This window comes from Gobio gobio (assembly GCF_949357685.1).
Source record: "Gobio gobio genome assembly, chromosome: 2".
NCBI classification, from domain to species: Eukaryota; Metazoa; Chordata; class Actinopteri; order Cypriniformes; family Gobionidae; genus Gobio; species Gobio gobio.
The window spans coordinates 4,227,133-4,244,130 of NC_137098.1; the positions used below are offsets into that span (position 1 = coordinate 4,227,133).

At 36.9% G+C, this 16,998-nt stretch overlaps 2 protein-coding genes across 8 annotated transcripts in view; one reads left to right on the plus strand and one right to left on the minus strand.

Annotated features, from left to right (window-relative positions):
- drd4b (dopamine receptor D4b) overlaps nucleotides 1-16,998 on the minus strand; it is a 473,608-nt gene that overhangs the window by 220,446 nt on the left and 236,164 nt on the right. The gene's annotated exons all lie outside the window — the stretch shown is intronic.
- Nucleotides 1-16,998, plus strand: part of nqo1 (NAD(P)H dehydrogenase, quinone 1) — a 28,476-nt gene that overhangs the window by 191 nt on the left and 11,287 nt on the right. For all 4 annotated transcript variants that reach the window (XM_079806486.1, XM_079806484.1, XM_079806485.1 and 1 more), the window contains exon 2: nucleotides 5,917-6,045. In XM_079806486.1, coding sequence (XP_079662612.1) covers nucleotides 6,042-6,045 — 4 coding nt within the window. In that variant the 5' untranslated portion in view covers nucleotides 5,917-6,041. The remainder of the gene's footprint in view (nucleotides 1-5,916; nucleotides 6,046-16,998) is intronic.

A 16,998-nucleotide genomic window follows, 5' to 3' on the forward strand; every position in this document is an offset into this window, starting at 1 on the left:
CATGAGTCTGTGTGCCTGAATGTTTGCATATTTCTACTATATCTTACCTGTTTATGATCATGCTTTTCTCATAAAGTTATACTGCGTATGCCATAATTTTGTTGTTGGGAGTTTATAACTGTAAACAACACGGTTTGCGCATGCTCAGTCCAGATTCAAACAGCCTACATGTCTTCTGTCATTAATTTATGGAGAGTTTGAATGCTTAGCCTGATTCATGAGATTATCATAAACAGGTCGTTCTGCTTTCACAGAAAACAACAACACTTCTGCACTGCATGACACTTAAGGAAATCAAAGTGTGTTGTCTGTAAACTGGTTTACCTTCAGCATCCAGAATATCTGAATATACTAAAAAAAAACAAAAAAAAACATGCAATCTCTCTCTCTCTCTCTCTCTCTCTCTCTCTCTCTCTCTCTCTCTCTCTCTCTCTCTCTCTCTCTCTCTCTCTCTCTCTCTGTCGTTTTAACCCACATGAAAAAATACTGTAGTATACTATAGTAAAATTACTCTTGTAAATACTATAGTGTTTTTGAACCGTACTATAGTAAATATACTACAGTAAATTAACAAAGTGTAGTAAATACTATAATATACGACAATATACTACAATTTACTGTAGTGTCTTTACCCAATATCTTTACTCAATATACCCAATACCCAATGTCTTTACTATAGTACGTTTCAAAAACACTATAGTATTTACTAGAGTAATTTTACTGTAATATACTATAGTATTTTTTCATGTGGGAAGTGTAGCCTAAATTAAAAGCACAATACATTATATTATTGATGTACGGTATTTTCAGATGTTTTGTTATCTGCACAGTTTAATGCACCTGGTTTAGATATTTTACAGGAGAAAACAGCACAAAGATAGTGATTTTTTTTTTTTTTTAAAGATCTGCATTGCTGTTGCAAGAAGTGTCTGGGCTGTATTGTTCTTTATTGCATTGACAGCCGTGTAAGTAAGACAAATGTAAAACGAGTTCTCTCAGGAAATGGCAAGCCGTGAAGAAAGTTTTGTTTGTCATAACAGGTCGCCAAAGAGATGGTCATGACAACAGAGTAATGCAAATAAAGTGATGAGGCTCGTGTGACACTTATTGTTGCCGTTGGCGCGCTGTATTCAGCTGTGGTTACACCTGAGGGTTAATTACGCTGCGACTGAGCCAATGTGCCACAAAAGGGCGTCTTCTCTGCCTGAACTGCTCTCAAAGGACACCAAGCTCTTGACAAACCAGTTTGGTGTGTTTAGTAGGACATTAGGCTACATATTACCATTATTACATTTTATTATTCCTCTCCCTGCAGGAATATATTTGAGAGTTCCTTGCTTTTATTCTTGCGTTAATAAGCAGAAACTCATTGTGCAAGGTTTTTTTCTCAGCAATTTAAATATCAATATATCCACAGTTAAAATGCAGAGCCACTTAAAGCAGAAATAAATCCCTGCCCTGCAAATAAAGGCTTTATAAAATCCCTGCGAGTGTCTGGATGTGGTAATGTAGCTCTTCTTTGCGATAGGAACTACCGGTATCTATAATTGTTCGCATTTTCTTCCCTTTCTGGATCTGGATCAGTGTTTCCGCAGGTCTTTAAAAGTCTTCATTTAACCATTTTACAATTTAAGGCCTTAAAAATGTCTTAAACTGAAGAATAAAGTCTTAAATTCAATATCATGGCAGTAAATTAGGGCCCTATGATTTCCGCGATGCGGAAAATTCATAAAAATTTTATTTACTGTAATGCAGAATGTCCAATTTTTTAAGTAGGTCACACTTAAAGGGATAGTTCACCTTAAAATTACGATTCTGTCATCATTTACTAACCCTCATGTGAATAATAAGATATTCACCTAAAAACGGAAAACACAGAATTTGAGAAAAATAAAACGTAATTTGAGAAAAAATAAAACATTTATCATATGACCCTAGACTGTTAAACTTTTGATAAATTGCTTTTAAAGCTGCAGTCCGTAACTTTTAGCGCTCCAATATCTAGCGGTTATATATTATAATATATATATATTACAATATATTAGCGGTTAATAAACAGAACTGTATGCGTCTTAAAGGGATAGTTCACCCAAAAACTAAATGTTTATGTTGATCTGCTGACCCCCAGGGCATCAGAGATGTAGATGTGTTTGTTTCTTCAGTTGAACACAAATGAAGATGTTTAACAGTGTGATAGTCGCATAATGATGTCAATGGAGATATTTTAGAGTATGAGAGCAATGAGAGTAAAAACATAGACATATGAATCCTTATTAAACCTGCGGCTCGTGGGACACATTGATGACTTAAGACACCAAACCATCGGTTTCTGTGAGAAACCCAACAGTATTTATTATTTTATTTACCTCTTATCAGACGAATGTCATCTAGTATTCCCAGCGCCATAACTTCCGGCGAATAAGGTCAAAATACTGTCCAGATCATAGATATATATACGTAGATGCCTCATTCGACCGATCCGCGCAGGCTAATGAGGATTCTATGTTTATATACACCCCGGAGCCGCGTGGAGCAGTTATATGACGGACAGATGCATTTTTTATGGACTTCAAAAACAGAGCAACTAATACTGCTATAATAAAGCTTGGATTAGCCAGAACATTTTTAATATAACTCAGATTTTATTCGTCTGAAAGAAGAATGTCATACACACCTCGGATGACTTGAGGGTGAGTAAATCATGGGCTAATTAAAATTTTTTGGGTGAACTATCCCTTTAAGAACATTGCAGCCGGATCTACTTCTCTCTGTTTATGGCGAGTCACGCAGGGACTGTGCTCCTCCGCTGCACTTCATACCAGACCGCTCTGAAATAGTCCCAATATAAACACTTATTATAAGTGTACCATAATGATTCAGGGTAAGACAAAAACACGGTTTGGGAAATGGACTCGTGTTATACATTCTCATTTTATGATTTTTGTAAATCTTGAACACAAAAAAAGTTACTGACTGCAGCTTTAAATTGTAGATGTTTCATGATTTAAATTAATTAGACATGCTTTTTGACTAATAACATTAATTTAACCATTAAAACGGATTACAATTTAAACAAATAGGGCCTAGATATTGCATGCAATATCAAAATATAATTTACTTGACATGCAAAATGAAGAAATTAAGCCTTGTTTTCTGAGATATTGAACAACATTAAATGCATTTATAAGTAAAATTTTTATTTATATAACACTTTAAGGAACACAGCAACTTTTTGGGACTTCGTTATTAGTATCTTATTCCCCATATCCCCCAGAGTTAGAGAAGTCCATACAAGATTCAAGATTCAAGATTCAAGAGTTTTATTTGTCACATACACAGTTATATACACAATATACAACTGGCAGTGAAATGTAAACAGGTCCGCTCCATGGACAGTGCAAATAACAGTTACAAGAAATTAAATAGAAATAGAATAAAATTAGAATAAAAAGTATTAACATAAGTAGAATTATAAATAAATCAAGTAAAAGATAAAAATAGGAAATAAGATAAAAATAAAATATAAAAAATATGTGGATATGATAAGTGAGATAAACTGTAGACTTAAAAATAAGTGGTTAACATAAAATATATAATATGTATATATAAAGAAGTATAATGTGCAAGGTTTATTACAGGTTGTTACGCAGTAACAATAGGGACGTAAAGTGCAGTGCAATTGCAGTATGTGGATGTTAATGTTAAAAGACCGTATGTTTATGTGTGTGCGGGGGTGAAGTGAGTCACGTGACTGAGTTCAGGAGTCTGATGGCCTGGGGGAAGAAACTCCTCCTGAGTCTTTCAGTCTTTGCCATCAGGCTACGGAAGCGCTTACCAGATGGCAGCAGGGTGAAGTGAGAGTTTGCAGGGTGATTAATGTCTCTGATGATTTTAGTAGCTCTACCTCTGCAGCGTTTGGTGTAGATGTCCTGCAGAGACGGGAGAGCTGAGCCTGAGATGCGCTCGGATAAGCGCACCACTCTTTGCAGGGCTTTGGAATCGTGACTGGTGCTGTTCCCGTACCACGCTGTGATGCACTGAGTCAGGACACTTTCTATCGCCTACATCCCATTCTCATCTCCGCGCCATAACTCTGTCTGACACACTCACTGCTAGCTTAGCTTAGCACAAAGACTGGAGGTAAACGGCTCCAGCTAGCCTAGCTTAGCACAAAGACTGGAGGTAAACGGCTCCAGCTAGCCTAGCTTAGCACAAAGACTGGAGGTAAAAGGCTCCAGCTAGCCTAGCTTAGCACAAAGACTGGAGGTAAACGGCTCCAGCTAGCCTAGCTTAGCACAAAGACTGGAGGTAAACGGCTCCAGCTAGCCTAGCTTAGCACAAAGACTGGAGGTAAAAGGCTTCTGCTAGCCTAGCTTAGCACAAAGACTGTAGGTAAACAGCTCCAGCTAGCCTAGCTTAGCACAAAGACTGGAGGTAAACGGCTCCGGCTAGCCTAGCTTAGCGCAAAGACTGGAGGTAAACGGCTCCAGCTAGCCTAGCTTAGCACAAAGACTGGCGGTAAACGGCTCCAGCTAGCCTAGCTTAGCACAAAGACTGGAGATAAATGGCTCCAGCTAGCCTAGCTTAGTGCAAAGACTGGAGGTATATGGCTCCAGCTAGCCTACTGCTCAATAAGTGACAAAATAACGACAACATTTTCCTATTTATATGTTGTGATGTGTATAGTTTCATCGTGTATTAAGACCGACGGAAAATGAAAAGATTTTCTAGGCCGATATGGTTATGGACTTCTCATTCCTGCATAATAATCAAGAGCTGTTTATTCTTATTTTTCTTATCACAAATTTTCTTAGCCGTACCATGAGTGCAGCGGCGCAATGATATTACACAGCGCCTGATAATGGTCCCCAGCGCGTGTAAGCAGATTGTCACGTTGGTTAAAGTTAGACTATTTTCAGACGCTGTGTAATATCATTGCATCGCTGCCCTCTTGGGACGGCTCAAAGCTCTTGATTATTACGCAGGAATGAGAATGAGGCCTTATCGGTCTAGAAAATCACAACTTTTCTTAGTACACGATGTAACTATACACATCACAAGATGTAAATAGGAAAATGTTGGCATTATTTTGTCACTTATTGAGCAGTAGGCTAGCTGGAGCCATTTACCTCCAGTCTTTGTGCTAAGCTAGGCTAGCTGGAGCCATTTACCTCCAGTCTTTGTGCTAAGCTAGGCTAGCTGGAGCCATTTACCTCCAGTCTTTGTGCTAAGCTAGGCTAGCTGGAGCCATTTACCTCCAGTCTTTGTGCTAAGCTAGGCTAGCTGGAGCCATTTACCTCCAGTCTTTGTGCTAAGCTAGGCTAGCTGGAGCCATTTACCTCCAGTCTTTGTGCTAAGCTAGGCTAGCAGTGAGTGTGTCAAACAGAGTTATGGCACAGAGATGAGAATGGTGTGTATGGACTGATCTAACTCTGGGATAATCTGAAAAAGAAGCACTTTTTTGCAGCGTAGAGAAGGTTCAGTCAAAGTTATTTCCATATTTTAGTGTTTTTTTTTTGTCAAATGTATTGAAAAGTCATGGAAATCTGCTGGGAATAAATAATGTTGCTTATACAACTCATTCTGTGCTTCCTGAACATATTGACGTGTTGTTCCCTTCAATTTATTCCTTTAATTGGTCTTAATATAGGGTTATGGTTTGGTTGAGGGTTAGTTGCATGTAATTATGCATAATTTACTGTTATTACTTTAGCAACGGCATTTAACATATGCAACAATGACACTGAAAAATCAAGTGTTTCCCAGTTTGTTTAACACTATTGTTGGTGCTATTTCAGTTGGTCATGTCTTATTTGCACGAAAGCCTGAAGCGCTGCATTCCATGAACACGCATATTTAAGTAGATTGTCACTGAGATGTCCCTGTGTTTGACCAATCAGTCGCCTCACCTTGCAGGATATATACAGTAACACCGACTGAAACCTGAGGGGAAACCGGACACCACTTCACACGCCAGCGTTTGGACGGATTTAAAGCCTAGACTTTTCTCTCTTCATCAGAATTGGAGATTGCATGCAACAATGGGTGAGAATCCTGAACTCTTGTATATGTTTTATTTTAGATTAGTCAGTCAGTATTCGATGTACTTCATTCATGCATCAGCCACATTCATCTGACAAACAGACAGTTCATGCAAACATTTAAAATCCTGCCATTTTCTCAAACAAACCTGTGTTTTTACTTTTTCTCCTACACAAAACGTTTGGATGAATGTTGGAAACCAAACTGATATGCTGAACATTGACTTCCATTGTATTTCCATAGAAAAACACTAGTGTTTTCTCTGAGATTGTGATCTCAGCTACAAGGAAATTCAAAGGAACGTCTCCTCTTGACATTTTTGGAATGAATTTCACCAAAGACACACCTTAAAGAAAAATCTTCACCACTCTCATAGTGTGTGATTGCAGAAAGAAATATGTGTTTGTACTCAGTGTTGGGGAAAGTTACTTTGAAAAGTAATGCATTACAATATTGCGTTACTCCCTTAAAAAGTAACTAATTGAGTTACTTAGTTACTTTTTATGAAAAGTAATGCGTTACGTTACTTTTGCGTTACTTTTTCTCACCTGGGATGGGCTTGCTTTTTTATTTTGTTTTTTAATAGCAAAAAAAGTCATTTTTTGTGCAAATGTAAAGACCTCTTCATACCAAAATTGAAATAATAGGCCTCAGGCTGAGGTAAAAATGTGCTGCCATTCTGGATAATGGAAGAATAGGACGCAGGAGAAAAAAGTTTTACCAATAAAAACAAAAATCTAGTAATTTTTGCTCATGGCTTAACTGAATCATCACAGGTCAGTAGCACGACATTGGTCAATAAAGGTAGATTAAATGCTTCAAAATATTAGTTTTATTTAACATTTATATATTTGAGGTTTGCATAGTACTCTGATTTTGCATTTGACTGATTTTATTTTTTTTGAGGAGTACTGAATCTTCATTGTGCAAGTGAGATGAGTAAATGCTCACATTTAGTCTAGAACTACAATAACACATTTACACACACACCTCTGCACTTACTCTCGCTTTTCTCAACATGGAGACAGGAGAGCTGTCAGTCAAATAAATGTGAAAAAGTAACTTGAGTTACTTTTTAGAAAAAGTAACGCAGATATTTTGTTGTAAATTTGAAAAGTAATGCGTTACTTTACTAGTTACTTGAAAAAGTAATATTATTACGTAACTCAAGTTACTTGTAATGCGTTACCCCCAACACTGTTTGTACTGAACTCGACACACACACGCCTTAAAAACGGGCGTCAAATATTAAATGGAAAGATTCTATGAAATCGTTAGATTTCGTATTGTTATTATTATTATTCCGCCGAAAGTCTATGGCAGCCCATAGAACCGCTTGCGGGAAAGTTATGAAATTTGGCACACAGATAGTAGACAGTCCCAGCATTAACCACATACATTTTGGAATCTCTAAAACAATGCCTCTAGCGCCACCACCTGTCCAAAGTTTGACTAATATTTTTGCTAATAACTTTTGAACCGTAAGGTCTAGAAAAAAAATTCTTTGGCTCAGGCACCCTATAACGTCATTTTCCGTCATAAAAATTTTCCCGCCATTTTTAATTAACCGAAAAACCTACTTTTGCAAACTCCTCCTAGGCCTTTGCTCCAATTTGCACGAAAATTGAACCAGATCATCATCAGACTCTGCTGACAAAACCGTATTAGACTCGAGATGATTAGTCAAACTGTTATTGAATAACGCTCAAATGAAATCGACAAAGTGCCCACAAAAATGAAAGTCAGGCTCTATCTCCGCAACGCTTTAGCATATTCTAACCAATCTTGGTGTGTTTTATGCCAACCATGACTTGAGGCTGCCTGCGGCATTTCGGCGCAGTGCCACCTAGTGGTCCAGAGATACAAACATTTGATATTTTTGATTATAACTTAAGAACGCTTTAGCCAAATATCACAAAACTGGTCTCTTTAGAGTCGGGGCATCACGCCGAGTCATACCATACCCAATTTTTCCATATCAACCATTTCGGGCGTCGGCCATTTTGAATTTTGTCAGAAAGTGCTTTGTTTTTTCTTATCATTACGAAACTCGGTGTGTGTCTTCGTCACCAAGCCCTGAAAGTACTCAAAACGTTTCAAGGCAGCGCCACCTTGTGGACAAAAGTTATAATGAATTTTCCTATAATGCTAATAACTTTTGATTAAATTTGACTATTGGCATAAAACTGGTTTGGTTTTAATAGATTCATTGGGTCATGGCAAGAACATAGATCCCAATTTTATCATATTTGGCCAAACAATCTGTTTGCCATTTTGATTTCCTTTAGAAACCTACTTTTTCAAACTCCTCCTTAAACATTTGTCTGATTTTCACCAAAATCAAATCGTAGCATCTTCAGACGATTACAGCAAAAAGATATTAATTTCGTGTCAACAGACAAAACCGTTTTCATATACTGCAGCGACAAAGTTGAGCCATGATGCCAAAATGACTCATTGTCGCCTCACTCTGACCACACCACATCAATTTCGTTACTGCGCCACCTATTGGTCAAAAGTGATAAACCATTAAATCATATTATTAGTGACTGTATATATGATTTTTCAGCCATTTTGCCTAAAATCATCTTAAAATGCCTTTAATTGCTCATTGTTGCAGTTGGTCTAACACTCCCTGCCATGTTGGCATGTCTTGTCTTCTTCTTTGCGCTTGGACCCGTTAATGGCTGCTCGCAGCTATATTTAGTATTATTATTGCTGTTGTTGTTGTTGGTATATATAACTGATTTTGTATAGTGATTGTTTTTAGGACAAAATTGTTAAATGATTGTAAACAATGTATTTAAGTGATACTGTTGATTGCCATGAATATAGCCATTGTTGCTGATATGGCATTAAATCATAAATAAATAAAAACGGGCATGGTGGAGCGGCTCAGTAGCGCTACCTTTTGACCAAAGATGTGAGGTTAGCTTTACCTACAGTCGTGTTGTAGAACTCGAGACCGGTCTTAAGACCTTTTTTGATGGTCTTGGTCTCAGATTTAGAGGAGTCAGGATTTGATCTCAAGACCGGTCAAGACCACACCTGCTGGGATATCACTAAATCACCGGTGCATTGTCTGATTTGACATCATTAATATGATTTGATGGAAAACTTACAGCTTAAAATGCAATCAATAACTTCTTTGTAATGTGATTTCTTTTGTTACTGTTCTGCCGGGTTCAGAATCAATGCAGGATTGTCTCAAAAATGGCCAAAATTAATATAAATGCCCACAAAATTCTGAGATTTAGGTTCTTTATATAACATAGAATATAATTAAACAATATCACTAGAGCAACAGAGATGTTTTCATGAAAATAAGCGTGATTGCAAATGATATTGATTTATACAAACGTTCAATAAACTAGAAGTTAATATTAAATGACACATTTTAAACTGTCTTTGCTAATTCGGCAACGTTTCGTTATTAAATGAATCGGCTGCTTTGAACAAATCGGTCGAATAAATGATTCTGTGACCGTAAATGTTAATGTTAAATTAGTCTGAACATTATTTATGCAGGTGTAATTGTACCAATTCAGATGCAACCTCTGTGCCATGAGTTTTATTGTCAGTGATTTGATTGGTAAACAGCACTTATTTGTGTTTACTTATTAAATATTAGACATTTCTCAGACAGTAGATGTGGATGTTTTAGATTAATTTAAGGTGTGCTGCACTCTAAAAAATGCTGGGTTAAAACCCAAGTTGGGTTGAAAATGGACTAACCCAGCAATTGGGTTGTTTTAACCCAGCGGTTGGGTTAAATGTTTGCTTAAAACAACCCAATTGCTGGGTTAGTCCATTTTTAACCCAACTTGGGTTATTTTCAACACAGCATTTTTTAGAGTGTGGTCTGGTCTTGGTTTAGGTGGTCTTGACTTCAACACTAACCTACAGTCACCAATGAAAATTATCCCATGATTTAATCGCCGTCAGGTCATCCGAGGTGTGTATGACATTCTTCTTTCAGACGAACACAATCATTATATTAATAAAGTCCTGGCTAATCCAAGATTTATAATGGCAGTAATTGTTGCTCTGTTTTTGAAGTCCATAAAAATGCATCTGTCCGTCAAATACTTTATAAAGTAAAATTTCGGCCGATCGCCTTCCGTGGAAAAAGTGTTGAAAGTGCCTCTCGCAGTTCAAAATGCTACGTCTGACGAGCGTAACTGGTAGCTTAAGCATTTGAATGGCAGAGGACCTTTCAACACTTTTTACATAAATTGAATATGGAAGGCGATCGGCCTAAACTTTACTTAATACATTTTTAAATATGTATAATTTTCTTACACAAACGCATCGATTCGCTTCAGAAGGCCTTTATTAACACCCCAGAGCCGCGTGGAGCAGTTATATGATGGATAGATGCATTTTTTATGGACTTCAAAAACAGAGCAACTATTACTGCTATTATAAAGCTTGGATTAGCAGGACTTTTTAAATATAACTTTATTTGTCTGAAAGAAGAATGTCATACACACCTCGGATGACTTGAGGGTGAGTAAATCATGGGATAATGTTCATTTTTGGGTGAAAAATCCCTTTAAGTCAGGGGTGTCCCAACTTTTTTAAAAGTGGGTCAGATTCGATGTTGTGGATACACCCGCGGGCCGGTTCCTTTTCTATTATATATATAAACATGTTTTGTTTCTTGGAAACATGACAGATTTGACCATAGCTTGAGCTGACAGTAGAGTAGCTTGTGATAGGACACAATGTCTGTAAAACTTCATCAACCAAAGAGTTTTAATGGGTGAAATCTAAATATTATTAGTGAATTAGAACTCTATTCTTATTTAAATTCTCTATTTAGATCACCACAGGTAAAACCACACTGCAAAACTTACTTATTTCTGTCTTTTTTCCAGTCCAAATATCCAAATATTCTTAAATCAAGATGCTTTTACTAAGGAAAATTACATAATTTTTTCTTGATTTCTGGACGGAAAAAAAAATCAAAATAGAGTTTTTGCTTAAAACAAGCAAAATTATCTGCCAATGGGGTAAGAAAATAATCTTGTGTCTGTTTGGGATAATATTATTATATATATTATTTTTCTGACCCCATTGGCAGATAAATATGCTTGTTTTATGCAAAAACTCATTCATTTTCTTTTCCAGAAAACAAGAAAAAATATCTTATGTCATTTAACTTATCTTGTAAATGCATCTTGATTTAAGAATTCTTTGAAATATTTAGACTATAAACAAGACAAAAATACTAAATAAGAGCATTTTTTAAAAATATTTCTATATCTAGAGTGGATTTATGGTATTTAGTCTATAAACATATAAATACAAATGCACAAAACTGCAAGTTTATAACAAAAATAGTCTGTAATTTGGCCTTTATTACTCATTTAATACATGTCTACATTACAAATGAAATAAAATGAGATATTAACCTACATTTCTGACAGATTACCACGGTTACGGCCAGTGTTACCACAGTAAACCCTGTTGGTCAGTTGTTGTTTGAAAAGTATTTGAACTGGATGGGTTGATTTAGTCAGCGCAGTTTCACTGGCTTTAAACTAAATTAAATCCCAGAGAGATTTGCAGTTTGTACCAGAGTCCTCTACGCCAAACTCGAACGCTTCTCATTGGCTGTTTAGTGGTCACGTGATCGAAACACTCACCAATTAAACACACTTGTTCAGAGTCAGAGCTCGCGAGTTGCGCTGTTTTGTTTCCGCTTTTGGCATGTTAATGTTTCCCAGGCCTAAAATCTCGTACTGCCACCTTGTGTTGACATTGTGAAACTGCACGATTTGTAAGTTATCCGAGGCGGGCCACATATAATATATTTTAATAGACACTTTTAATAGGGATAGTTCACCCAAAAACTAAATGTTTATGTTGATCTGCTGACCCCCAGGGCATCAGAGATGTAGATGTGTTTGTTTCTTCAGTTGAACACAAATGAAGATGTTTAACAGTGTGATAGTCGAATAATGATGTCAATGGAGATATTTTAGAGTATGAGAGCAATGAGAGTAAAAACACACAGACATACGAATCCTTATTAAACCCTGCGGCTCGTGGGACACATTGATGACTGAAGACACCAAACCATCGGTTTCTGCGAGAAACCCAACAGTATTTATGTTCTTTTTTTTACCTCTTATCAGACGAATGTCATCTAGTATTCCCAGCGGCATAACTTCCGGCGAATAAGGTCAAAATACTGGCGCGGTCATAGATATATATACGTAGATGCCTCATTCGACCGATCCGCGCAGGTACTAGTGAGGAATCTATGTTTATATATCTATGATCGCGCCGGTATTTTGACCTTATTCGCAGGAAGTGATGGCGCGGCTGATGCAGAGCCATAGAAAAAAATGAAATACATTTTTAAATATGGATATTTTTCTTACACAAACGCATCGATTCACTTCAGGAGGCCTTTATTAACACCCCAGAGCCGCGTGGAGCAGTTATATGATGGATAGATGCATTTTACTTCAAAAACAGAGCAACTATTACTGCTATTATAAAGCTTGAACATTTGTAATATAACTCATATTTTATTCGTCTGAAAGAAGAATGTCATAAACACCTCGGATGACTTTTGGGGCGAGTAAATCATGGGCTAATTTTCATTTTTGGGTGAACTATCCCTTTAAGTGGTTTATTCGAATCACACCAAAAATTTTCAACATGATGACAATATATTTAAGATGCTAAATTGTGAACCGATATTGGATATATCAAATGGTGTTGCCATGGCGACCGATTAAAATGATGTCATCCAAAGGATTTTAAAATGGTCTTTTTTACATTTACGTTTGTACTATTTTCTGTTTATTTTGATAATATTTGTTTTTGTTCAATAAATATACTATAAATGTTTTAAAAAATACATATTTACAGTAGTAACAATAAATTATATTTTATTATATATGTTTAGAATCTTTATTATAAATATGATAGTTTCATTATAAATATGGGTATTATATGGATACTCAACTTAATATATGATATTTACAATCTGAATCTAATCATGTCAACAAATGGAAAAGTGAGCGGCTGTTTATTATCATGTTAAATATTGTGCCTTTTGCCCCAGATACCATACTTTTACATACACTGCAAAAAATGTTCTTACTTAGTATTTTTGTCTTGTTTTCAGTCCAAATATCTAAAAAATCTTACATTAAGGAGCATTTACTAGACAAGCAAAAGTTTTTGTCTTATTTTGGGGGAAAACTCAAAATGAGGGGAGTTTTTGCTTAAAATAAGCAAAATAATCTGCCAATGGGGTAAGAAAAATCATTTTGTTTTCTGTTTGAATTAAGATTATTTTGCTTACCCCATTGGCAGATTAAAACCTCCCTTCATTTTGAGTTTTCCCCCAAAATAAGACAAAAACTTTAGCTTGTCTAGTAAATGCTGTGACAAAAATACTAAGTAAGAAAAGCATTTTTTGCAGTGTATTCTCCCGTTATTGAAAAACTGTTGCTTTAATTAGCTTGAACAAAACTGAAAAGCATTAACCTAAGCCTCAAAATAAAGCTTTACTGCCATCCTGAGGGGAAATGAGCTGAAATCAAACACCAATGACATCTCTTGCACTCAATTCAATTCAGTTGTGCTTTATTGGCATGACAATTGTTACAATGTATTGCCAAAGCATTTCTAATTTTACAAATAATCAACATACATGTGCATACATTAAATAAAATAATTATAAAAAGATCAAATCAAATCAAATAAAAAATAACAATAGACCCTTTTCACAGACGGTGATGAATCGGTCATTAATATCGTAAATCCTGCAACGTTTTTTGTATTTTCATTTAAAAACAAAAAACAACAATAATACATTTATAACACTAATACTTTGTATTTTATTACTTTTGCATCAAATTACAATAAAAAGTCCCCGCTGCTGTGGGGGGGTTTAGTAATAGCGTCTGTGGGAGTGATGGTAATAATTCACTTATTTCTCTCTTTTGACGTTATCAATCTCACTCTATTTTTTCCCTCTTTTTGAAAGTTGTGAAATCACAACTGTGGCATTTTTCTTATGCTATTTGAGCAAATTTGCACAAAAAAAAAAATGTAATGTATTCTCTCATTCACAGCTATAATATTTAACCCAACTATGACGACTTCCGCTCTGAGAAACCCGGAAATGTGAAAAGGGTTTATAGCAATAAGTTGAACAATCCATAAACATTTAGAATTCTAGGAACAATTTAGATTTCTCTGTGTGTGTGTGTGTGTGTGTGTGTGTGTGTGTGTGTGTGTGTGTGTGTGTGTGTGTGTGTGTGTGTGTGTGTGTGTGTGTGTGTGTGTGTGTGTGTGTGTGTGTGTGTGTGTGTGTGTGTGTGTGTGTGTGTGTGAGATGGGTAGGTTTAGGGGCAGGGGCAGTGTGTGTGTGTGTGTGTGAGATGGGTAGGTTTAGGGGCAGGGGCAGTGTATGTGTGTGTGTGTGTGTGTGTGTGTGTGTGTGTGTGTGTGTGTGTGTGAGATGGGTAGGTTTAGGGGCAGGGGCAGTGTGTGTGTGTGTGTGTGTGATGGGTAGGTTTAGGGGCAGGGGCAGTGTGTGTGTGTGTGTGTGTGATGGGTAGGTTTAGGGGCAGGGGCAGTGTGTGTGTGTGTGTGTGTGATGGGTAGGTTTAGGGGCAGGGGCAGTGTGTGTGTGTGTGTGTGTGAGATGGGTAGGTTTAGGGGCAGGGGCAGTGTGTGTGTGTGTGTGTGTGATGGGTAGGTTTAGGGGCAGGGCCCAGCCAGCACAGTCATGTGGGGCCCATATGGGCGTCACCTGGGCTGTCTAACTGGGGCCCAGCCAGTTTTGTCCTCAGTTTCCATGTAGGCCCCACATGGGCTAGCCCAGATGAACTGAACACTGCTCAGTGTGCACACTACAGGCTGTTAAATGTAACTGAATCAGTGTTGGAGTTAATGAGATAATTAAGTGATTAATAGAGTAAAGACTGAATATTACTGAAGACTCCTGATGATAACAAGCAGAATCACTGAAGGACAGAGAAACACAAAAGACTTCAGACACAACTTCACAAAAGCATTATCAGCTTCCCTTTTTACCTATTAGATTGACTTTCTGTTATCTTAGTTTTTATTGATAATTCCCACTGAGCAAAGGCGTACGTTGAAAAGACGTCCACTGAGGAGCTAGAATGAAAGTTTTTATGACGTCTGTTTTTGACGTGTTCTGCACGTCCGATATAGACGTTCATGGAACCTCAAGGTTAAAAACTAGTTCAAATTGTGGACATATTTTCCATTTGTAATTGCAAAGCAACTCACAGACAGTGTGTGTTTGTCCAGAAATCATGAAAATAAAAGAAACTTAGCTCACACCTTTAGACACTTTAGAAAACTTAGCATCTGTAATTCACACATCTTTGGATCGTGAGAGAATCGTGGGATTCAATCCAGGATCTTCTTGCTGTGAGGAGACAGTGTTTCCCACTGAGACACTGGTGCTGCCCTTAATCACAGACATAAGACACACTTTGACTATTTCTGTCAGACGTCTACAGAAGCTCTTACTGGGAATTAACAGAGCTTTAGATGGTGATGTTTATGTTTCATTTGAAGTCACCATTGTGGTGGGAAGCGTTTGCTTTAGTTGGGCTCTTGGTCCCTATACTTGTGTTAGCTTTTCTTTGGCAGCTGTAACTGTGTGTGTGAAACACAATAGTTGTGGCTGAGAAAGTAAAGATAAAGTGACTTCAGGTGTTGTCAGCTCCTTGTCGATGACTAAATCATCAGAAGTCTAGAATCTGATGTTGTGCTTTTGTGTTCTTGTTCGGCAAATAATAATTTGTTTATATACTATAACCTTGTGAATCTGCTGTATCGGGACTAATAGCAATAAAATAATCACTTATCCTGAAAGATGATAAAACAGCAGGTGCACATTGTTTTGAGAAAATATTTCACATAGTCACACGCAGACATCAAGATTTTGCATATGATTCACAACAACGGTGACAATCATAACAAAAAAAAACTTCATGATGCAATGCATGATGGGTAGCTTCAAAGAACAAAACTCATGCTTGATTGTCACCATTGTTGTGAATCATATGCAAAATCTTGATGTCTCTGTGTGACTATGTGAAATATTTTCTCAAAACAATGTGCACCTGCTGTTTTATCATCTTTCAGGATAAGTGATTATTTTATTGCTATTGGTGTCAATACAGTGGATTCACAAGGTTATAGTATATAAACAAATTATTATTTGCCGAACAAGAACCTAAAACTCAAAAGCACAACATCAGATTCTAAACTTCTGATGATTTAGTCATCAACAAGGAGCTGACAACACCTGAAGTCACTTTATCTTTGCTTTCTCAGCCACAACTATTGTGTTTTACACACACAGTTATAACAGCCAAAGAAAAGCTAACACAAATACGGGGACCAAGAGCCCAACTAAAGCAAACGTTTCCCACCACAATGGTGACTTCAAATTCACCATAAATATCAACATCTAAAGCTCTGTTAATTCCCAGTAAGAGCTTCTGTAGACGTCTGACAGAAATAGTCAAAGTGTGTCTTATGTCTGTGATTAAGGGCAGCACCAGTGTCTCAGTGGGAAACACTGTCTCCTCACAGCAAGAAGATCCTGGATTGAATCCCACGATTCTCTCACGATCCAAAGATGTGTGAATTACAGATGCTAAGTTGTCTAAAGTGTCCAAAGGTGTGAGCTAAGTTTCTTTTATTTTCATGATTTCTGGACAAACACACACTGTCTGTGAGTTGCTTTGCAATTACAAATGGAAAATATGTCCACAATTTGAACTAGTTTTTAACCTTGAGGTTCCATGAACGTCTATATCGGACGTGCAGAACACGTCAAAAACAGACGTCATAAAAACTTTCATTCTAGCTCCTCAGTGGACGTCTTTTCAACGTACGCCTTTGCTCAGTGGGAATTATCAATAAAAACTAAGATAA